Below are 24204 nucleotides of genomic sequence, written 5' to 3' on the forward strand. Positions count from 1 at the left end.
TGCGATCATTTAGATTTCATTTTCTCTCTGGGTGGGACCCGCCCTGGATCAAACTACAATTAAGTAACTGGGTAAAACAATTCACCACACATCCTGGAAAACCTGGATATTCATAGACCTGCATTCCAGTTATGGACAACATTGAGTAAATGTCCTGGGACTGTTGGTGAGATTGAAAGTTGGGCTCAGATCACATATTCAGGTTTTCCTCCCATCCACACACAGCTGGAGTGTTTTGACATACTGCAGTGTCACATGAGTATGGAAGGCCAAACAGATCAAACATGAGAAATAAAGGTGTTGATCAACACATTTGCATGCTTTTAACATGTTGTTAATGTGATAATTTTTAAATAATAAGACATTATGACCAGTGAGCGACTATACCATGGCTGTCAGGGGAGCCATTGTTTTTTTGTTTGTTTGTTTGTTTGTTTTTTTGCCTGTAATATTTCTGTTTCTACAGAAAAAGAACTGTGAATTTAGCCTCATGTAGGTCAAAGCAGTTCAATTTCATTTACACAATGAAAATTGTGACAATGCATTTTTTTTTAATTGCATAAGGCCTGTAAATTAAAATAACATTAATACTCCAGACTTTCCTTCCTCCAGTATACCCTCCACCTGTGCGGCTCACTACCTCACACTGTAACATGAAATGTGAATCAGGGGAAGGAGCTGACGCTTTGCTTATTACAGCAGCGCCGTGGTATAGCGCCACAGTGGCCTGAGCTGGTATTGCAGTCGGATTAACAACTACTGTAAGTAACGCCGGTTATTACTATTAACACAAAAAAGTGTGTTTAATGCCGGGGCACAAAAGTTAAGAAACGCAGCCCCATCCAAATTTTATATGGGAGAAACACCCTGCATATTGTCAATTCATATTTTAGAGACCCCCCTTAAACAATTTCTTAAATCATGTCTTTAGGAGAGCTCATGTCTTATTAAGAGCAGGGCTAAGGGCTCTCTCCTCCTGATGTGTCCACATGCCAGTTTCATGCAGTTTTCAGCTGTTTGGCCACTTTGTTCATTTTGAACCTTTCTAAGATGACTTTCAAGTGCAACAGTTAACATGAACAAAAGTCACTGAACATGTCCTTGAAAAATCTTGGAAAATGATTTCCTAAAAAAGAGTGGGAACCCCGAGTCAGTATAAAGGGAGACATGTTCCTCTCTCTCTCTCTCCACAAATCTATACCCCTGCTTTCAGTCAGACCAGATCCCGTCAGTCTCCTGTGTGCAGTGGTAAATCTTGTCGGTGGCCTGTGACACCGCCTGCCACCTGAGACACTGGCAAACCACGGACAGCCTCAGAAACAGCTGCTCTGCTGTCAGACAACTGACACAAATAACGGTGAGCTGCTCTGGGAAAGGTCCCACTGCCATGTTCACATCGCCCGCTGCACCAAACCCCAAAAATAAAAGAACTGAATTGCTTCAATTTCAAAGAATATAAAGTATAAGGCACTGCAGTTCCTCTCAGTTGCTCTGTTTGACCTGTGTCATATCCACTCAGACAACACATTCAGAGTGTTTTGGGTACATTTTTAGATCTGGTAACATTTAACACACAAAAAACACCACAGGGTGAGTAATAAATCATTTTTCAATTCATTTCATTTCATCTCTTTACAAAATGATAACAATGATAACAATAATAATAATGATAATAAAGGCAATAGTGAGATTTAATTTTGCTCAAATGGGAAACTGCATTTCATTAAATCATCAAATGACAAAGACGACATGATCACGGTGGCATTGGAACAGTAAACCAATGCCTGCCATACAAAAACATGTATGTGACTTTTCATTACTTCATTTCCAAAATATATATATTCACTGTAAGTCATTATTCACACTTTCGACTTCATTAAGTGAGAATATGAGAGCAAAGTTAGATAGCATTTACATCAAACTAATCTGCTACCGGCTAAAGAACTTCATTCCAATACAGAGATATCCAATATTCAAAACTCTCACAAAATTATTGGTAAAAAGAAGTTCTATATAAAATAGCATTAAAGTGATTATGAGTTTTGAACTTAAGTAATCGTTCATATTGTTAGAATACCAAGTACTGAACAGTGAGTGACATTTTGCACAAAAATAGATTTGTTTAAGTGAGCCCCTTTATAGAGACAGCAAACTGCAGGATTTCTACTTCATCTCTGTTGACTTCAAACCTCAGGTCACAACATCAGAAAACACTGATGCTCTCAATAATGGCATCTGTGCTCTGAACGCAATGTTAATATGAAGGGTTTTTTTTATATATTTTATTAACATTTTAATATGAAGGCAAAATACACTGAAATATTCACACAACATGAAAAGCACAAGATTAACCAGTGATGCTCTGTACACCTAAAGGTAGTTGGCAAATTAAAACAGCGAGATGATCTGGATCACCTCGTCCTCCAGCTCAGTCCTCGTCTTTTTTATTCACTTCCAACAGAACCTTCCCTTCACTTTCTCCTCCTCTCCGACTCTGTCCAGCTCCGCTCAGCAGCGTTCATGTCACACACTCCTCTTCTGCTCCCCTCTTCAATTATTCTGACTCTGTCCTGTCAGCGCTTCACTTACATATAACTCTCTGTCCTCCACTTTGTTTGCTCTGACTGCGAGATACATAAAGTTATGACGGGACAGTTAAACACACAATCACCAGGTAATGTGATGACATTACCTGGTGACAATGATGCTAACATTTAGCGTTTCTGGACTTTCTGCAGTCTGATCACATGTGTAGAAAATCTCTTGTGTAAGATAAAATACAACTTGTGAGTGAAGTGAAGGAACACTCTGAGGGCTTATCAGGGCATGAGATATATGGGACATTTTCACACCTGTAGTCCGTTTGAATCAGGATTGTTGATGCTTTGTTGCTTTGTTCATTTGGTTAAAGTTTGGTTTCACGCTGCAAAGAATTCAAACAAACCAGAATGTAGCATCAAATGCCACGTGGGAGCTGTCAGCTGATCAGTCAGGATCAGACAAATAGCGCCAGCTTGAAAGGCAGAGAAAGGAAGTGTTTGCTTGAAGGATGCGCCATAAGCTGCTTTGGCATTTCTCCGTTACGGCAGAGCTCATTCACGCCGAATACCAAGAAGGCAGTGTATTTTCCTGTTGCTCCATAATGCCCACGTGAGCTATTGGAGCTGCCTCAGTCCAAAACACACAGTGCTTCCTGTGGTTGGATGAATCTTGGTCAGTTCACACTTCAGAAGCAACTTTCCAGAGTTTGTTTGTAAGCGTGCTGAGAGAGACCACGTTCTCAACACCTCCTCTCAATCTGGGTGTTTTGGTCCATAACTGAATGTGATTGCTGGTTTCACACCTGCCAAAACAAACCGCACTGAGGGGCTAAACGCATCAGAGTTTGATTCAGTCGGACTAAACGAGGCAGGTGTGAAAACGCCCATAAAGTGGAGCCTCCGCGCTGCAGTGGTGTTGCGTGTGTCACCACTGTCCACTGGTTTTACAAAGGAATGTGAGTTACATGGAAGATCAACTGAAGCGACATCACGGCTGCCACTTCATCGCTGTGTATGTTGCAATGTTGCAGACAAACAACGGTAAGAGGGCACCGCAGCATGCTTTGAGAAATTGTGCCAATTTTGCTCTATTGAAATTGGCTTTTGATAGAGTGAGAACATTCACCTGTGATTACCGTGAAAAACTTTGTGGCCATATGCGTCTCACATATGTGACTGTGTATGTAAGACAAAATATCTGTCACGCTCTACATACCAGCATGACAAAAGTCCTCAGAAAGGTCAGCAGGTGAATTTCCATTAAAAAGCTTGCTCAGGAAGACATCGGAGAGGCAGCACAAGCTCACAGGACTTGAGGATTACTTGATACCTGACACTTGGGATCTTTGAAAATACCAGATCCACACAAGAAAACACACCTGCTTTCATACCTGAACAATAAGAAACTTCTCTATGTGTCATGGACCCCTTTCAGATTTGGCACCCTCAGCTGAAGTGTGGCCAGTTTCCTGAGGAGTCTGCTGGTCGTACATTATAGAAGCAGGATGGGTCTTTTAGAAACCTCAGACTCTGACTAGGAAGTCCAGGCCCAGGGAGGCAGGAATGTGGATCGTCTCCAGGCTGAGAGCAGAGGGAGTGTACGGGAACAGGACGGGGAAGACGTGCTTGGTGTCCACTAGAAGCTGCTGAGGATCATTTCTTTCCTGGAGACGATTCTGGACAAAGAAAGATCAATTTTTGTAATCATATACATAGACACATACATATATATGACAAAAGCAAAAAGTCCCTTAAGTTTGTCCATTGTACGTTGCATAATTACAGATTCACATATATCAAATCCACACTGAAGTATCTCGAATTATATCATATTGGCGGGTCTTTGCCCATTCCCATACCAAGTAAAAAAAATTGCTTTTTTATTTTATTGTTGTTACCTGAATGTTTCGGATGAAGGACACAGTGACCCTTTCTTCAAACTCGTTCAGCGGTGTGTAGAGGTTGAGGATTTTCACGATCTGCAGCACACACAGGGAAAGTGATTAATGCAGTCTCATCAGCTTATTCAATAAATGATAAGCCTGTGGGTGGTGTGTGTTGTGGATACCTGATGCGTGGTGAGGGCAGTGCACAGTGAGCAGATGGCTTCAGCATCCTGAGATGTTTTCTTCTTGATTTGCAGCAGCTGGGCTGCCTGAATGATGGGCTCCAGAGTCGCCGCTGCCTTGCTTTGGTACAAGTTGTTCCCTCTCAGCCATTCCTCCATCTGACTGATGTTGTATCTGTTGAGACGGGGACACTTGACTCATCAAACACCAAAACACTTCACCACACACACACACACACACACACACACACACACACACACACACACACACACACACACTGCAGAGACTGGGGATATAAGTTTCTACTATTATTGCTGCAGATCCTATTTTTGTCTTTCTCTCATAAAAGTTACAGTCCAAAAAAAATCATCATTTATCATTGTTTATCAAAAATTTCACTGTATAAATATATTGCGAACTCATTCCAACAATATTGTCAGATCATCAATATCAAGGTATTTGGACAAAAAAAAAAGTGATATTTCATTTTGTCCATATTGCCCAGGCCTAATATTAATAGTTGACTCTTAACAGTGATATATATCATCTTTATTCCTTCCAACTAAAGCCTCTCTTACTGTACCTGAGCTGCATGCCGGTACTCCAGGAGCAGACGTCTTTGCAAAGCAGCAGGTGGTTGAGGGTTATGGCATTAATGCAGTGGAAGAGCTGACGGAAAACCTGGCCGACGATCTCTGGGTCCAGGCCGTGTTCGCCCATGATGCTGTGGAACTGACCCAGCTGTCTGATCAGCGCCTGCAGTGTGTAGCTGCTGGGACCGGAGCCGTCGTTGTCCATACTGGAGGAGCGATTCCTATAACCCATGGGCTTGACACCGGCCAGGCTGGGGATGCTCTCGCTCTCCAGCATGGCTGACACTGGACAGGGCAGAGGGGGAAGTTATCACCATGACAGAGTCGTCTCTACGTTATCTGGATGCAGTCATTTCATGAGCTGCTATACTATTACACAGCTGATACACAGGAGCTCAGTTTTCATGATGGTGCATGTCAGATTCATGGTGGAGCTCTATGTCGGCAAAGTGATATTTTCACCAGCACCCATTTGGTATTTTGCTGCTCTGAAATAGGCGGAGAGATGCAGTAGCATCACAGTACAATACCAGGATTTCAGGCACAAGTGTAAATGGACAAGCATCTTCAATCCACATCTAGGGCTTCCCATTAATGTATTTTACTGTGACAAGACGCTACATTTTAATTTCTACTGCTGCTCACATTGCTGCAGAAAACCCTTTTACCAGGAAATACTTTGGTTTGTGTTAAGTATTAAATTCCTGTGAAAGACATCTGAACACAGCCTCTTTAACAAGCATTTAAACATAAGAAATAAAGAAAATATCAGTCCAGCAGATGCTGTTTTTATGATAATTTACATGTATATATATTTATTGCAATATATATATAAATATATAATTTATAACTATAGTTTGTTGTAATTAATTTAAATATATTTTGGGTCTTTTTTTTTTGTGGCTGGGTGTTTTTCCTAATGTTCCAGTCATTTTTGTTAATTTGCTAATAGCCTTTTCACCATGTTTTCGATAGAAATCAAGTGATTTTGTGCAGGTTTCAGAGCATTAGATTGTCTAGATGTCGCACTTGAACACGCCACGCACCACTCATGCAAACTCTCACACCAGAGTGATTTCTCCAGCATTAGATGATTACATGAGTACTTATCCTTCCATGTTGTTTTTAAAATATTTGTTATCTTGCTTGCTTGTGTTTTTAGAATTAAAAATAATGGAAATTTGGCAGTGGGCTATTTTTTTTCCAGAAGAATGAGCTACATCCAGTGAGAGACACAGGTAGCCTCAAAATCCACCTTTAGTTGTTTTAGGTGCCTTCAGAACCAGAGTGTAAATATGGTGATCAAGACTTGAGCTTAAAGCAGAAATGCCACTAAATGGGAAACCACAATGGATTAAACAGACAGGTTAAAATGTGATTTGCTAAAATTACTTCAAACAGTACTGTCACAAATAATATGGTTTAACACACTGCACCAGTATGAAGCGACTGTTTCAGAGTCCAATTGTTTTTTTGTTGTGCACTCTTTCTTGACTGTGCACATGGCTGTCATACATGCCAATGACAAGAACATTTATTCTGTCAGAAAAAACACAGATTAGACATAAAAAGTTACACTAGATGTATTAAGTGTACAGACATTATATTTACAGTTTATGGTAACATTTATGGTTGGAGTGCACAAAAACAACACCGTAATGCAGTGCCTCTTGATGTCACTAGGCTGCAGTACAGTGTTGGTCTGTCGGTGTTTAATCTGAACCTGTTGCGTAAAACATCAATGACAAGGCTGAAAATGATAACCCTGGATTTCAAATGGAGTATTTTGGCAGCCTGGTGTGATAGAGCTCCACCTCGGCTGTAATGCAGGAACCTGAGATAAAGCTGAACAATGAGCTCTCAGTCTCTTTCCAGCATTTAGTTTTATTGGGGCAGTTTCCCAGACAGGGATTAAGTTAAAACAGGGCTTGGCTTTAATCTGGAATAGTTAATTGTGGCTTTCCAAAACACATCTTAGTTACTTCTGGAGTCTGGAGTCCTTGATTTAACGTGAAATAATCCACCATATCCAACAGGTTTTCTTGGCTACAGCAAGAGCTTTGGTGAGAAGTGGTCATTGCTTTGGTATTTTGCACTCAGGGAACCCTCCACAATATTAAAACCTACATGAAAACATGACTTACACAGGATTTTTTTTCCCAGGGAAAAAGGCCCCCTACCCTCATAAGAGTTCAGAATAGCAAATGTTAAAGCTTTCATGAACCGGCTGCAGGTTAAATTGGTATTGTAGAGTCTTGACTGGGCAGAGAGTATCAAGACGGGCATTCGTTGATGTAAAAAGTTTGTAGATTGTAACTTCAATTTCAAAACTTGATGATGCTCATAAAACCTGGACTTGATCTAGAAAAGTCCAGAATTGTTTGGAACTGGAGAAGAAACAGGATGGATGCTGTTTCTTCTCTGACAAACAACAGGAATCTGAAGTTTCGCCTGTTGCCTTAGACATTTAATTTAAACCTTCATTTACTTCAGGACTAACACTAGATTACGATAAATCCAGGACTATTTCAATCTTTTACCTAGAAAGTGAGTTATTCCTTTTTAAAGAGAATTTAATGTGCTGCTAGGCTTAATCCCTGTTTGAGAAATTGCCCTGATGAGTGATAGACATGCCATTCAAAAGGAGGCTGACCAAAGAATTAGCCTTATGTACAATAACATGCTGAAAGCAAATATTAATGCACATCATTAGGACCAAGCGGTGGATGCAGCAAGCTTGATCCGGTTTTGAAAGTTGAAGAGCTTGTAGTTCTTAAAGCAGGATTTTGTACCCAGTTTGAGACTTACACCACCTACTGTGTGTGATGAAAAATGCAAGGAAGTCTGTGTGAGGAGGAGAGGCATTCAGGGTTGGGCCAGACTGCAGTGTCTCAGATCTACTTTTATACTAGAGGTGGTGACATTATTTTACCAAATGAAGTATCTTAGGGTAGCCGTCTCTGAACATGGCTTCATCTCCAGCTGAACGCCAGCTGCTCATTTTAACCACTGGAGGGCGAACTGAGCCTGGTTTGGTGTGGCACTGCGACATGAGTGCTCCAGTGTTGACAATATGACAGGCTGTTTCATAAACATGACGCAATAGTACAAGTGTACAGTTCAAAAAGTTTTAGTGTGGAGTTTATAGCCAGCCTTTATAGCCAGAGGGGATGTGTTGGAAGTTCTAGCATCAGGCTTTAGGGAAAGAAAAAAAAAAATCATGTATTTACTGACATCAGGAGAGTGGTTGCTCAGGTAACCTGAAAACATTTAATCAGTAAACAGAGTGACTCAAATCACAACATGACAGGATGACTCAGAAAGAAAATACTGAACATGGTGAGCACAGTATTTCAACAGAGACGTCATCGCTGACGGTAAGAAACGCTAAATACCTGTGTCATTTGTGTCATGCGGTAAAGCCAAATTTTAAATTCGGGTAGTATTGGCCATTTGCAGATTAAACCCTCAAGTGTCACTACTGGTACTAGCCTTCAAAAACCAATACACGTTACTCCTTTCTGAACATCAGAAACTCACCGATCATAGGCTGCATGATGCCCTCTGCCACCTTGATGAGCTGCTGGTAGATCTGGATGGAGAGGTCGCTCAGGACTTGCCTGTACTCTGCCAGATCAAAGTTTTTCAGGCAGTGTTCGTTCTGTTTGGCTGTGTTCTGGGTCATGAACACCTGTGCAAAAGCAATACAGCACCACTTAGTTTGCTCATGTACTGTACAATACAAAGGAATAAGTTATGCTGAAAAAATATCTGTGGCACCAAAGAAGCTAACAAACCATTTTTGCAAAGATTTCATAACATAATCAAAATCCCTCCATTTTCAAATGTGAATTTTTGGTTGAAACAGCCACCTTATAATGTTCTGCTTCTGTGGCTAATAAAGTCATAACCATTCATAAACCACAGGACTGATAATTGGCTGTAAAGCAAACATTTCCCTGGGGACTATTTTCCAGAGGTTGGACTTGTGTCATCAAAACACAGCAGTGCTGCTGGTTTTAGGAAAACTAATGTGGAGGACTTTATTATGCCGAGGGAATACTGGTGGGAAGAAAGTTTGAAGTCTCTGAAAGTTCATTTTCATATCATAGTGGAATGAATGGAAACCAATGGCTGGATAGAAAGGGAGGAAAAAAGTATGGGAGTCTGAAATATGACTGCTTGCTTTGGGAAAAGATCAGCAGAAAAGTGAAGGGTATATATTTTGTAGATATTGTTAAGTTTCTCCAGAGAAGTGTGACCTTAAGGACAGGTGTCGCGGTTTGGGTAACTAACACTGCACTGGTTTAAAAAATCAAAACACAATGGGCCCTTTGGGATCTAGATGGTGACATGGGATAAAACTCCCCATGGCCATCCACTGATTTTATCTAAATGATAGACAAACTACAGGACTTTGACCCAAAACTAAAATAGAGAGAGAGGGGGGAAAAAACTGTTTAAAAAAAAAAAAAAAACAAAACTTTAAACTTCCATAACATACACACACACAACTCACTCCTCACACACTCACACATGCAAAACTCACTCCTTAATATAACCTCCCAGCCAGGCTGATGAGCAGCAGCTGGAGAGAACGACACAGGTGCACCCAATAGCTCCTGATCAGCAGGAAACCCTGTGACCTACATTCTAGATCTGATCTGACCATAAAGAGATTGGTATGGTTTTTTAACTGATGCACATGGGCTTTTAAACAATTAAGGCTATGTTTACACAGTCTTTTTCCTCCCTCTGTTTTCCAAAATAACATTGTGCACACAGCATAGTTTTCAAAAAGTTTTCGTTTACATCAACCCGCATAAATACGCTGTCGAGTGCCATCATAACTGCACCAAGGCTACGGGCAGCAGTGTAGGAAGAAGGAGAAAGCCATGCAACCCAATCAGATGGCGCATAATGTGATGTCAGCTGCCTAAAACTCTGTTTTTCTCAGTTTACATTCTTAGAAAGAATCGTTTTCAGAGGCGAATTCGCCGTTTGCGTGTAAAAGAAGGGCACAAACCAAGGGAAATGTCTCTGTTTTTAAAAATACCCGTGTATGTGTAAACTGGCCCTAAGATGGCTGGGTGGAAAACTATAGTTTTCTCTCACTTTCCTCTAAAATATATGTATATATATATAAATATATATATATTAACAAGCATGTTATTTCTATCACAGCTGCTCTACCAAGACTGTTGGTAGTGCTACCCAGATTTCATTATCAAGCCAACATGAATGTCGTTGGATTTCATGGCAATTCATGAAATAGATTTGCAGATACAGTCCTCTAGGCCAACATGGTGATGTATAGGTCCACACCTCACAGCAGGGAAAGAATAGGACATTTTTTGTTTTGACAACGGATGGACACCCCACCTCACTCCTCTTCAAAAATCCCACCACTGTATTACTACTCACTAAATATCACTCAATATCTTTTACAACTCACCTCATCGCCACTGTATTGCTTCAAACAGTGAAGAAGACGACTAGTGTTGGCCAGCCAGAAGGAGGTCATCTCAAAGTCATCGTTATTTTTCTACAGAAGAATTTAGGAATATTAAAAGAGAGACATTAGAAAAAGAATGCACGTACACTAATTATCACAAAAGTAGATTTCTCTAGCAAGAACACACACCTTGAGGACCTTCTTGATGGCATTAATGGTGGTGGTGAGCAAAGCCTCAACTTTCTGGTCGGCGTCGATGTAGTCCGCATGCCGGATGCACATGAAGAGGATGTAAGCTGGAAGGCAAGGGACTGTGGCTGACACAGCACTGGGCTTCATATCTAGAATACAACACAGAATATTTTGGGGTGAGTTCAATCAGCAGTAGTCCACTGGCACTCTGAAATGTTTACTCTTTGCTATTTACTGTATTTGGTGTTAATGCAGGTCAGAACAAAGTTATTCCACGCTTGGTGGCACTAGTTTCCTGCTACAGACGCCTGAAAATCCAAATTTGTCTTCTTCCAAGAGAACTGTGGTTCACAAAAAGTAAGAGCATAATTCACCACTACAGGAAACAACCCCTTAAGAGTAACTAAACGCCAAACTCAAATCTGTGTGAAGCCTGACCTCTGCTGGTGAAACGTAGGGCTCCTGGTCTTCGGTGGCAGGTGATGTCACCACCTGTTGTTCTCTCTGGGTGGTGACATCACCTGTCTCCCTACTTTTCGCCATTAGAGGTCAGGCTTCACACACATTTGGGTTTGGGGTTTGGTTACTCTTTAAAACACAAGAGTTGATAGGTACAAGGAGATAGATGTTAACATCCACTGGCGAGCTGTTTATCATTCTTTGAAAGCCTGGTAAACCCAAATGAACCAAGGTCAAATTTGACATCAAGGTGAAGTCAAATGCAGAGAAACAAGTTTCCCAACTCCTTCAAGAACTCATAAGAGAATGTAAATATTCAAGCTGGGGTTTGTTTGGACTGTCCTCACTGTCCACAAAATTCCTGACTGGACAGTGACAAGTTGTCAAAACCTGGGAATAAATGTAATTTTTGTTTACATGCCCTGGTTTACTTTTAATTTAATTAACTGTGAACCTCTGTGAAGTACATTTTTCCTGTATGGTTCAGATCAAAGATAATAGGAAGGGCATCTAGGCAGTGATGTGATGAAACAAGTCTGGGAATAGCCTAAAATTTCTCTGTGACATAACTTCAGATTGCATTCTAATACAGAAAAATACACATAAATAGGTTGACTCCAAAGGCATCCATTTGGTTGTCTGACTCTGGAAAAGTAGGAAAAACAGTAAAACTATATCTGAATTATCCCTTTAACAAATTGACATATTTTATTCATTCTACAGCACAGTCTCATTTTTTAACTAATAAAAAAATCTGTTTATTAGAAATCCTTCATGAATTTCCACCCTCTAAGACAGAGGCCTCCCCCGCCTCCCACTTTAAAAATCTCTGATCTAGAATAAAGATGTGAAACTGACTTGAAAACGGACCTGACTAGCAGTGTCTTACCTGTAATTAGAGATTTGACTAGCAGGGCCTCATCCTCCTTGTAGTACTCCAGCATCCCCTCAAAGTCCTTTTCTTTCCGCTGGACGGTCACCTGGCGGCTCAGCTCAGGCTTCGCTCTGCTCGGCTGAGTGGCGACAGCCTGGTTAACTACAGAGAGCGAGAGGAAACGGTGAAGACTAATACAAACAAACTCTGATCCAAATAGCTGTGGTCTAATGTAAAACGATGTGCACTGGGGTTTCTGTTTATTACGTTCGAGCTCCTGGACTTTCTTCATGTAGATCCTCAGCTGCTTCTTCAGCTTCCTCTCATTCTTCTCCAGTTTCTCCACGAGCTCTTTCAGGTCCTGCATGCATGAAAATACAAAAACAAAACAAAGCAGAATACTGAAGTCGTTCCAGTTTGTGTTTCAGTGCTGGTGTTCCCTACGAAAAAGTGCAGTATCTCACCAGGTTGTCGTTGGTTAGGCGAGTGATCTCCTGCTGGACGCTGTACTCCACCTGGGCCTCTGGCGAAAGTGACATGGTGTAGTTCAGCATCTCCTGCTTCTTCTCAATGTCGTCTTTGAGCAGCTCAATCTGAGTGTGGAGCGCTTCCAGCTCATCCTTATGCTGCCTGGACTGGGACTGCAGCTGGGCCTCCAACAACCTGGATGGAGGAGGATTATAATATTCAAAGTATGTACAGTAAAGGCAAAGCAAAAAAATACTATTTCATTTTAGACTCATTTTTGAGTATGTCAAAAGTCTTCTAAAACTAAGCTATAATTCAAAGTGACAGTGTAGAAAATGAGAGTGAAAGAAAGCAAGCAGTAAGAAAAAGCTGGTAGAGAAAAGACCTGGCCACTTGTTTTAGACCCTGGTAGGCCAAACCCAGCTCTCCATCTTCATTCAAATAACCCCAGTCCTGAGCTTTACTGGTGTCCAACGAGGCAGAGGAAAGCAGGGGACAGAAAAGTTGAGAATGAAGGGGAAAAAGTGAAAATGGGAGATTGAGAAATGTTGTAGAGAACAAAGCAGAAACAAAAATTCAAAAAAATTCAACAAGAACCCAAAAGTCCCAAGAGCACCTGGAACTGTCAAAAACTATAAAGTTGTATAATATAGAATAAATGTATAATACCCATTTCCATATTTCTGCCCTCATTAATACAATGGACCTTTCTCACAGCAGTCAAAATGTATTTCCTCTCAAGCAATCACATAAAATATCTGTCAAATTTGTTAGTACTCCCATTTTGGAGATATTGCATGAATGAAAAGTTGTCATATGTGACCTAAAGAGATCCATGAAGTCACATCTACTGTCATGTTGAACAGCTTTGATTGGAGTGTAACTACAGTAACAGCAGCTGATTCTGACAGTCAGCTCAAAACTTTTCATGACATTGCAAAGAAGACGCACAAAGATGAGCACTTACTTTTTGGACTCACAGAGTCCATGGTAAGCCTTGATGGCCTCTTCTTTGTCAATGGGCTGTTTGTTGTTCAGTTCCTGCACATCATTTCTTTCCTGTTGACAAACAGAAAATATTATTTTCTGAAAACATGAACAAAAATGAAAAGGATAAAACAACTGCTTCTGACATGCAGTTTTGCGCCACTTCCTGATTTAATATGATCTAATTTTAAAAAATGACATTTAGAAGCCCAAAAGGCCACCAAATGTCATTAACATAATATGTGTGTATAATATGCATCCACATAGAATGGATTCTACTGTATTTTAAAGTACCTCATCATGGAACAAATGAAGAAATTTCATGTAACCACATCTAATCCATACAGTGTCTATTAAAAGGACAACAGTTACAGCAGAACTGGTAACAAATGTCAAGTGACATAACAGATGTGGAAGCTGTCCTGACGGCTTCAGCCTGATGGTGTGTAGCAACTACCCTGTCGAGAGTAATCTCAAATCAGTTGTGTCATTAATCTCTTTTTTTAACCTGTACCATTAAGTGGGCCCCTTTATTAATCTTTTTAGTATCTTTATCAGACGTTTAACTTACAGTAAAATGCAGTGGTTCATGATATAGAAATGAAAGCCAAACAAGAATGTCAGGAAGACAATGTGCAAATATCCTCGGAGAAAAACACTAAATAAACTCAAAACACAAACTCCACCCTTTCATTCCACATTAGCGGACTTTGGCAATTTGTCCACACACACATTATTCTCTCAAAGTGAGTAATTCTATGGGGAAAATGGCATCATGTGGCTCAACATATACACTGTTAGAGAAATCTTACGGCCACAAGAAGTGAGAGGAACTGGATTTTTAATTAATGGATGAGGAAAACTGGAATACTATGAACTTTCTTTTTTTTTTTCAAATGTGTTTCACTGTCTAATTTAGAGAATATTATTATATAGGTCACAAGCTTTGAACTGAAAAAGGAAAACAAGTTACACCCTGAAATAAACAACAGTAAAACCATTTTAGCTTCTTTTCCCTCTTTGAGATGCTCCAATTATTACTCTTTCCGATGTTCACAATTATCCGACTTGCTAAGGCTTTCTGTGTGTGTATGAAGGAATCTCAGCGCCACCAAAGAATTTGGACTCTCTTCCTTCAAAGTTTAACTATCGCCTCTCAGGGTAAGAGCCTGTCGATCAGAAGTATTTCCTCACTCAGCAGCTGAAGGAAACATCACTTATGTGAAGACCCTAAAAATGAGGCAGGCAGGCGAGAGTGACACCACGTCCTGCTCTGGAGAACCTCTCTCTTTCTCTCACTCACTCTGTGTGTGTGTGTGTATGAGTGTGTGATGCAGAGTAACACGCTTGGCTGCCTCCAGTGCTGAACATGAGGTGAGTGCACATTAAGCCTCCTCCTCATGAAGAGATAATTCCTGCTCGTGTGTCTCTGACTATCAGTCTTCCTCCATTTATCTCCTCTGGGTCAAGGCCAAAGACAAGTTTTTGTTTTTATAAGTTTTTACATAAGTCTGTTTAGTTTAGATGATATGATTAAAAGAGCAAAATGCTTTTGGGATGATAACAGTTATAAATAAATAATAATTTTTACTCTTTGATGCAACGCATCACACAATAGCCAATGATCAATTTTTTTGCTTGCTTACTAAGCTGAACTTAGTAAGCAATGAGCCATAAATTAGCAAAAGGTGTTTTTAAGTTTCACAAAAATGACCATAAAAGTAGTGAAAAGTTATGAGAAAATGAACTGAAAATTGACAAAAACAAATGTGTAAAAAAAATTTACAAAAAATGAGCACAAAAAAGTTAAAAGTTAAAAATGACAAGAAAATTGCCACAAAAATAAATACATGAACATTTTGTTCACAGGGTGGAATGAAACCTTTCAAATTAAAAGCCCTACTACCCACCGGCTCCTGCAGTAGGTTCAAAAGGGTTAAACCAAATGGTGTGATTCATAACAGAGCAGGTTTTATGGTTTTGAGGCAGACAAGTTGTTCATCGTTTGGACCTTCATTGACCCATTCATGGTAAAACACAAGGGCCCCCAAATATCTCGCGGCTCAGCTATTATTGGGCCTGGTGTTAAGATGTCTGGTTTTCAAGGTTCACTTTCCAGGCGTACAAGTAGATATGTTACAAAGCTAAAGAAGCAAATTAGAGGACATTATTACTACCACAGTATTTTGCATACATTACCTGATATCTAAACACCTCTGGATCTCTGCTCTGATAAGATAGCTTGTCAGTTCTCTTATGAAACCGTGACTTTATTTTTTGGGTCAGTCAGTAAATCATAAGCTGTGTCAGAGATTTGTTCATGTTGTTGCCAATAAAAGGCATATATTACTTGCTGCACATTTTAACCAATTTTTCAACATACATTCAGCCCTATAATGTGTTATTCTAAACTGAATTTAAAGGACATGTATAATGGAAGCTACTTACTATATGCTCAGTCTTCTCTATTTGCTGGGCGTTGCTGACTATCTGAGCCCTGAGGATCAGGACTTCCTCCTTGCGAGCCTCCAGCTCCTCATTGGCTGCCTTCAGCTGGCTGAGCAGGATGTTGTAGCTGTCCTGCAGCTCATTAGAGGAGCTGTTCTGTGAGGCGCGATCAGCGATCATCTTCCTCAGCTCATTTAGATCATTCTTAAGCTTCTTGTTTTCGGATTCCAGCTCCTGTCTCTGTAGGGACAAAGAGCCAGTGTCAAGTTTGTACTTTATTAAATCCTGTAGGCAGTTTCGTCCTCTGCGTTTGACCCGTCCTAGATACAACGATGTGCACAGTTAGTTGGAGTGGACTCACAAAACAATACTTGTTGAAAAAAACATACTTTCAGATGCCTGCTCTATCTACTCAAAAAGATCTGTGGACACAAAATCAAAATGTATTTGATGTTTGGTGGTTATACACTATTTTGCCAAAAATACAGCTAACATCAGGTATTAATCAAGTGGCTAAAAACAGAAGTCCTGAGTAGTAGGAGCAGTTCACTTGTAGGTTAAAAAAAAAAAAAATCTTCTCTTTCTCTGTAATGCTTTAACCTCTCATGAACAAGTCCATAACTAAAATTCAAATCTGCAAGCATTAATATTTTTTCCTCCCACTGGAAACTTGTTGCCCCATTTCTACCTCTACCTTCTACCCTGTTACAGAAACAGCAGCTAAATTCTAATTAGATGCAGATTAACTGCAGTTATCTGTGTTTTAGTAGCATTTTATTTGTTGCGATTTATTCCTGTTTGTCCTGTCGCTCATATAGATGATCATGCTGTAGTCCTGGTCTCTTCCTAATCCTGCCTGTCATAGACCCAGCATCCACCAATCTATGTTTCATACAGTGTCCTGTCAAAGCCCTTTTTGCAGCAAAAAACCCAGTTTCATCTGTAATGTGGAAAGTGCACCAGAGCAGCCAAAGTTAACGAGAAAAAACACCATGGAAACTGACTTCCCAGTGCAGATTGTTAACTTTGTTGCTGTGAGCACACTCTGTGTGTGAGTGTGTGTATGTGTGTATGTGTGACATAAGAAGGCCAATTTGTACCTTGAGACTGTTGTACGCCAGATCTGCACTCTCCTGCTCTGAAGAAGGAGTCTTTGATTCAATGCCCTAAAAGGTAAAAAAAAGTGTACAATTAAACACTATAGCTTTAAGAAGCAAAATGAGGATATTTAAGGTATAAGATATTAACTATATTCCATGCAATAACCTCCTTCATAATCATTCATAATTAATTAAACCACTTCTCTGCAGAGATAAAGCCAAAACATGAGCTTCTCAGTGGTGCCTTCTTGGTTTTAGACTTGATTATAGGAAGTTCATCTCAGGAAACCTGAGATGAATTCTTACAGTGCATCCCTTGACAATAAATTAATATTCAATGAAAATCCTCACCTTGTGCTTGGCAAGCTCCTCCATCTTGTCGAGACTGATTTGCAGTCTCTTCCTCTCCTGCTCCAGCTCTCTGACCCGCTTCTGCAACTTCATGAACAGGCTAATGTCCATTGCAGCCTTTTCCACCCCCATCTCCTGCAGGGGGAAAGAGCATGAGGTGAGACTGTGCAAATCCAACTATGATCAATGGCATGCAGCATTTCAGCTTCACTGGAAATCCCACCAGCGGTGAGAAAAGCAGAAACTACATTCATGCCAGCAGCAGCATTCTTCATCACAGGTCTTTTACCTCCACCAGCTGAATGGAGTCCTCAGTGTCGCCGACCTCGGAGGTGGAGACAGAGGGGTAATTAGAGTCGGACTCTAGGCTGCTCTGATTGGATGGGTTCCTCCTGTGGCCCGGGTGGAACTGGAAGATCACAGGAGGCAGTGAGTCACTTCAAACACACCTGAACTCTGTGTTACACTCAGACTTCTGGCTAAATCACTTGTCACAACTCCACTCCCTCAGATGGTATGAAAACAAAACATCTCCACTTTGTTAAAGGACCATACCACTGATTTCACTTGTTTAGCCGCAAATCTACAAAAAATGTATATACTTTGAAACATTTCATTCAATATTCCATGACCGTTATTAAGTCGTCCACATTCATTTTCCTAAAAGCAGCAGCACTGTTTTGTTCTGATGACTTGAAATTGGGCAGAGTGAAACAGTCCCTAATTATCAGTTCTGTGGTTTATGAATGGTGACGACCAGTAGTCGAGTTGTAAAAAAAAAAATCAGGAGGGATGGTCAATTTTTTTCACTTGATGAAAAGTGAGGATGGCAGTTTTACAGGGGGGATGATTTTGACCGTTTTTATTTCAGGGGATGCCATCCACCCTCATCCCCCCTCGACTAGAGTACTGGCGACGACGTTGTTAGCCACAGAATCAGAACGCGATCAGGTGGAAGTTTCAACCAAAAATTCAAATTTGAAAATGAGGGGATTTCGATTTCATGTTGTGAAATCTTTAGAACCCCTGCATGATTTGCTCAATGGTTTGTTGTAATATAACATGTGGTTAAATTGTAGTAAATGGGTCAAATTTTCAAAATCACTGGCATGGTCCTTTCAGCTGCCAAAACCCAATAATCTATAATCTTCCATAACCAGTGAGATCTTCCTCAGGCTTCACTCTTATACACAAGTTGAAGCTAATCTATTATTCCACATAATTCAGTGATTCTCATCTTACATAAAAATACCGAGACTAGAGCCACACATTTTAACATAATGATCTGTAACTCTGATGAGGCTTAAAAGTCACCTTGGCCAAAGCGACCTCCTCCTGCAGGTTGTCATATCTCTGCTCCAGTCTGGAAAACTCCTTGAGCAGATTCTGGTAGCGCTGCCTCTCCGCATCCAGCTCTGTCTGCAGGGACACTTCTCTCTGGGAGGCGCTGCTCTCCTGGTCTGAAACAAACAAGGCCAGCCATATCAGTTACCATCAACATTTTTCCAGTACCAATTCCTCTACTCTGTGGAATTAAAAGTATAAACTGTTGTCTGTAGTCTTTGACAGTACATGGAGATCAGTTGATATCTTTCACATTTAACGTGTCCATAAACACTACAAAGTTATGAAGGAAAGTTGTAACCACAGCAGCTCTTCCCATCTCTATCTCTAAAACAGACATCATTCTGATAAATGTAAGACATCTACACAAGAACTAAAATGTGTTTATTAGGACTGCATTTGAATTTAAAACTAAATGCAATTACTCACATTTACAAAATATTCATATACCACGCTGAGCAGTATACTGGCTCTTTTCTTTCCCTAGGTGTGCTAGGAAAATCTTTACTCAAAGAAAATGAAACACAGCTGAAAATGAAAAATCATTGATTTTCTGGTGTAAAAATCTTAGTTTAATGGCTTTCAGTGAGGACAAAATGCTGCTTCTGCAATATAAAGACAATGTGTAGGTGCACAGTAAGCGTTGCAGCAGCATCGCTCATTCAAATGGGGGACCTGAGATATAGCAAGACAGCATAAAACAAATATTAAGGTCATAACTTCTCGTTGCCACTGGCTTCATAAGCAAGGAGTAGAAACTGGTGAAAGTTACGCATCTCACCCGGACATAAACTCAACAACTATAAACTGCTAAGTGCTAATACAAGAAGTGGGTATTTTATAAGACTCCAGTTCACTTCATTGGTATGTAACTTTCCTTGACTGCATTTCTTAGCTGAGGGTATTCTACAAACACTTTCATGAAATCGAATGCATTTTCCGCAACAGACACAAATGAGTTTCAGAGTAATGCAAAAATAACATTAAAAAATAAAACCCTAACATGCTAATCTCCTGCAGTCAGGCCGTGCATGCTGTGGTTTACAGGTAAAGTAGACTTGGCGAGATCTAAATGCGACTTCTCCCATGTGGAACTCGTGCCAAACAATAGTAGTTTTCAGAACACCGAGTGAAAGAGCGTTTCACATTGCTGCAGTGAAACTTGATGCATTTTGTGCCCACTTTGTCCTACTTCCAGACAGAAACCCTCTTGTGTGGGGGAACATGCAATCCATCCCCTCAGGGCAGATGAATAAACCCCAAAGCGTAAACAGGTAGATAAGTGACACTGGCACATATTGGCTCACCTTCAGTGCTCTTGGACTGCTGAAGAATCCTTTGGTTCATCTCCTCCTTTTCACTTTTCAGCAGAGAGTTTTCCCTCTCCAGCTCCTCCACCCTCTGAAACAGAGGACACCAGATACTCAGCAGCAATAATCTTGAACAATATTGATAAGATAAAGAGGAATAAATAAAGAGGTGAAGAGAATTCATGGACAAGAAACATGATTTATCCATTTAATTTATTTTGCAAAAGCACCAAAGATGTATTAAACACACTATGTTATCAAGTATACTTCTATAGTAAGCATAACAGCAGCTCCTGAATGTGTGTAGTGACCGTGTGTGTGTGTGTGTGTGTGTGTGTGTGTGTGTGTGTGTGTGTGTGTGTGTAGTGATCACTGGGATTTTATGTGAAATGTCTTCGAACACTGTGTTGCAGTCTACAGTAGATTCAGAAGATCATTAATAGGCACCACAGAGCAGAGATACCACAGGGGCACAGAAAAAAAAATCTGCATCAAATCTACATAATAATGATTCTCATAATTTTTGTGTGACAACTGGCCACTCCTACGATTAAAAAAAGTGAGCAATATCATACACAATCGGTGTCAGAACACTAACTCAGTAGATTACTGGTGGGCTGAGAAAATCACTTGTAGACTAATTTGAACAAGGGCGTCTTTTACTGTCCACAGTATTTCTGTCCCTTGGTATCCGACCAATATTTTATATAAGCACTGAAGGCCTGTTTTATTCATTCCACTGGAGGTAATGATAATATAGGATATTTCCCCTTTGAAACTATTTAAAATAAGATGTCTTTCTGAGCTCACTACTGTATAACACAGTTCTTGGAGGCATATCTCCTTCAATAAGTTGATAATGTTATCTTCCTCACTACTGCACTAATTCTTTCAGACTTTCTAAGTAAGTAGGGTCTCATTACGCAGGCAAGACTCTGTTTATATAATTCTGAAAAACAGGATTATTGAATAAGTGCCCTTTTTTCCCTCTGCTCACCTGCTTCAAGCCTTGTTTCTCACTGCTGTGCTCCTCCTCCAGTCTCTTCCTCTGGGCATAAGCCTCCTGCAGCTCCTCCCTGAGCTTCTCCAGCTCCTCTTGTAACGAAGTTATCTGGCTGCCATCGCCTTGTCGACTACGAAGCTGCTCCAGCTCCTTTTGCGTCTTGGTCAGCTCTGTGCTCAGGCTGGTGTTGGCAACCGATAGTTGCTCATTCTGAGCTTTGTATTCTTTGCTCTACAGTGAGGCAGACAAAAGAAGAGCACACTCACACACTATAATGTTACCAAATCAAAATAAACTCATGCAATTTGATGACAATTTGTTGACCTGGTAAAATCTGTCCATGCAAACAATGCACAGGTAAAAACCGAGGTAATCCAATTTTCTCTCTGTATGAAAGCATGTCCACTCTCAGACGAGTTAGTGATGGTGCCCAAATTGATGTTTTGGGACATTTCTAACCATGAATGTATGCTTGGGGACACAGTTGTTTTGTCCTGCTCAGCCAGGATTCACATACAGACCAAGTCTGTGCTGGTTTGCAGATTTTGGGGCAGTTACAAATTATATCAGAAGAGGTGATGGCTAGCAAAGCACTGCCTTCTAATACAGCAAAGGCACCAGATGTGAACTTCATCACATCAGTTCTACTACTACAAGCCTCCAAAGTGGATGTTTTTTTTTTTGTTTGTTTGTTTGTTTTTTTTTTAATTAAGAGAGCTCTCCAGCAATGTTAAATAGGATATTGTTGCAATGCTTAGAGGCATAGCACTTTTCCAAAAAGTGGGATATTTTTACATTGCTGGACAGTTGGTGTCACCAAGGTCTGCACAATATTATTACCCAACAAAGGAAACTAAAGCTCTCCCAGCCCTGCTAGAATGGATTACTGTAAAAATGCAGACCCTGAAAACCCCATTTTATTACAGTGACTGACTTTTAGGAAATCTCACATCTTATTGGATGAAAAATCCCTATTTTTAAACTGAGTTGACCGTCCCTAAAAAGGCCCGCTGTGCTCTGCTATACCTGATCGTCCATCTTCCTCTGAAGCTGGACAATCTTGTTCTCCATGCCAGTGTTGAGCTTCTTCAGGTGTTCAGCAGAACGTGCTTCAATCTTGAGCTGCTTGAGCTGCCGTTTGGCACACATGCGCCGGTATGCACACTGAATGATAATTGCAGCATTGCGTGCTCGTCTAAATTTCTTCCTCTCCAGCCAGCCACGGACAGTCTTCTGGATGATCATGGCCTTGTGGTGCAGAAGGAACTGCAAACAAGAGTTTCAAAATTTAAGCCAAAGTGACATTTCTCATAAAAAGGTAAAAGGGAACAAATAGGACTTTGAGAAGCGTATGAGGAGATCAACAAAACAGCCTGCAGCATTCAGTGGTGTGCACCTGATTACGTTCCAAGTCAAATTGAAGGCACTTTGTCCCCAATTCACTAGTCACGTAACCACCACAAATAAAGTCAAACTACACACTGATTTGTTCTAGTTCCTCTATAAATAGCAACCTAATCAATTTCTATGACTGACTGATTAAGGAATTACCAAGGTAGGGCAGGCTGGAAGATGTATGGGGAAAGTAAATTGAAACGATAAAGATGTGAGAGTGACTGAGTAATCCAGAGGGGAAAAAACATCACATAGGGTACACAAAAGAATAAAAGTGGGTAGAGAATGAAAAGGTGTGTATGTGGGGAGATCCTAACAGATAGAAAGTGAGAGAGAGGCAGAATCAGTAGCAGACAGTTTACTTTGTACCTCCCAGTAAATCCTGCGTGTAAACATGCCCTTGGTGTAGGCCTGGATGATGATCACAGCCTGTCTCACTCGCAGATAAGCTCGGCGATCTCTCACCATGCGATACTGTTTCTGGCAGATGATGGCGGCATGGGTTAGGCGCAGATGCTCAACATACCTGAACAAAAACAAAAGACAAATTAGTATAAGAGGACAGCAAAAACATGGGACAGAGAAGGGAGGAAACTGATGAACTCTTAATGTTGCTTTTTTCAGAGAATCAATTCAATCAATTAACGACTAACAATGAATGACTAGTGAAGCACAAGCTGTATGAGGTTTCCTAACCTGCGGGCTAAATATCCACGGACATATCTCTGCAGAGTGACGGTGGCCGTGCGAATCTTGCGGTAGCGAACTCTTTGCAACCAGCCTCGCACCGTCTTCTGGATTTTAATGCAGGCAGAGCGAAACTTGTCAGCCCTGAGCTTCTCCAGGTAGGCGACTTGACCCGCTCGGAAAAAGATCTTGGTCTTACCGAACTGGAACTTGTCAGGGTCCTGAGATCAATAAGAAAAAAAAATTCAAATTCATATTTTCTAAATCCCAAAGACCAACAGTTAGCAAGTCTTGAGGTGTTGAAAATCTTAAAGGACCATACAAGTGATTTGGATTTTGGGGGGAAACATTTGCTTTCCACAGCCAGTTATCAGCTCTGTGGTTTATGAATGGTGACGACTTTGTTAGCCACAGAAGCAGAACATTATAAGGTGGATGCTTCAACCAAAAATTCAAATTTGAAAATGGAGGGATTTTGATTATATGTTGTGAGACCTTTACTACCACTGCATGATTTGCAAAATGATTCACTGTGGTGAAAAATGTGGGCAAACTGTAGTAAACGTGACAGACATTGAAAATCACTGGTGTGGCCCTTTAAGGGCTGTTGAGCAACAAGTACACTGCCAACCAAGGAAACAAGATGAAGGTAAAAGTTTTTTTTTTTTTTATGAAACAGAACTACTACTCCTGTCGTGTCTTTTACCTTGAATCACCTGTTACTCAGTAATAAGAGGTCTGAAATGGGGTCTCTTGCCTTAATCAGTGTTTCCAGCAGGTTCTTACACACCAGCTTCTTGTCTGCTATGGTCATGTCAGACTTTTTCATCAGCACTCGGTATCTGTTGAAGAAGTCTGGGTATGTCCACCTGGAAATACAGAAAACTGTATTAGTTCCCTTAAAATAACAGCATTTCTCTTTGTGATGT

The 24204-nt window shown here is 40.6% G+C and overlaps 1 protein-coding gene across 2 annotated transcripts in view; it reads right to left on the bottom strand.

Annotated features, from left to right (window-relative positions):
• Window positions 1–1673: 1673 nt before the first annotated feature.
• myo5b (myosin VB) overlaps window positions 1674–24204 on the bottom strand; it is a 44786-nt gene continuing 22255 nt past the window's right edge. Inside the window, exons 18-40 of one of the 2 annotated variants that reach the window (XM_030065119.1) lie at window positions 24033–24144; window positions 23285–23496; window positions 22958–23114; window positions 22220–22459; window positions 21188–21424; window positions 20188–20281; window positions 18851–18996; window positions 17826–17945; window positions 17537–17671; window positions 17186–17251; window positions 16086–16325; window positions 13618–13709; window positions 13036–13113; window positions 12647–12845; window positions 12450–12543; window positions 12198–12344; window positions 10847–10998; window positions 10658–10747; window positions 8743–8893; window positions 5193–5487; window positions 4609–4783; window positions 4439–4519; window positions 1674–4216 (exon numbers count right to left, since the gene is read on the bottom strand). In XM_030065119.1, coding sequence (XP_029920979.1) covers window positions 4064–4216; window positions 4439–4519; window positions 4609–4783; window positions 5193–5487; window positions 8743–8893; window positions 10658–10747; window positions 10847–10998; window positions 12198–12344; window positions 12450–12543; window positions 12647–12845; window positions 13036–13113; window positions 13618–13709; window positions 16086–16325; window positions 17186–17251; window positions 17537–17671; window positions 17826–17945; window positions 18851–18996; window positions 20188–20281; window positions 21188–21424; window positions 22220–22459; window positions 22958–23114; window positions 23285–23496; window positions 24033–24144 — 3466 coding nt within the window. In that variant the 3' untranslated portion in view covers window positions 1674–4063. The remainder of the gene's footprint in view (window positions 4217–4438; window positions 4520–4608; window positions 4784–5192; window positions 5488–8742; window positions 8894–10657; window positions 10748–10846; window positions 10999–12197; window positions 12345–12449; window positions 12544–12646; window positions 12846–13035; window positions 13114–13617; window positions 13710–16085; window positions 16326–17185; window positions 17252–17536; window positions 17672–17825; window positions 17946–18850; window positions 18997–20187; window positions 20282–21187; window positions 21425–22219; window positions 22460–22957; window positions 23115–23284; window positions 23497–24032; window positions 24145–24204) is intronic. The other variant, XM_030065120.1, reaches the window with a different exon arrangement.

This window comes from Myripristis murdjan, chromosome 12 (assembly GCF_902150065.1).
Source record: "Myripristis murdjan chromosome 12, fMyrMur1.1, whole genome shotgun sequence".
NCBI lineage: Eukaryota > Metazoa > Chordata > Actinopteri > Holocentriformes > Holocentridae > Myripristis > Myripristis murdjan.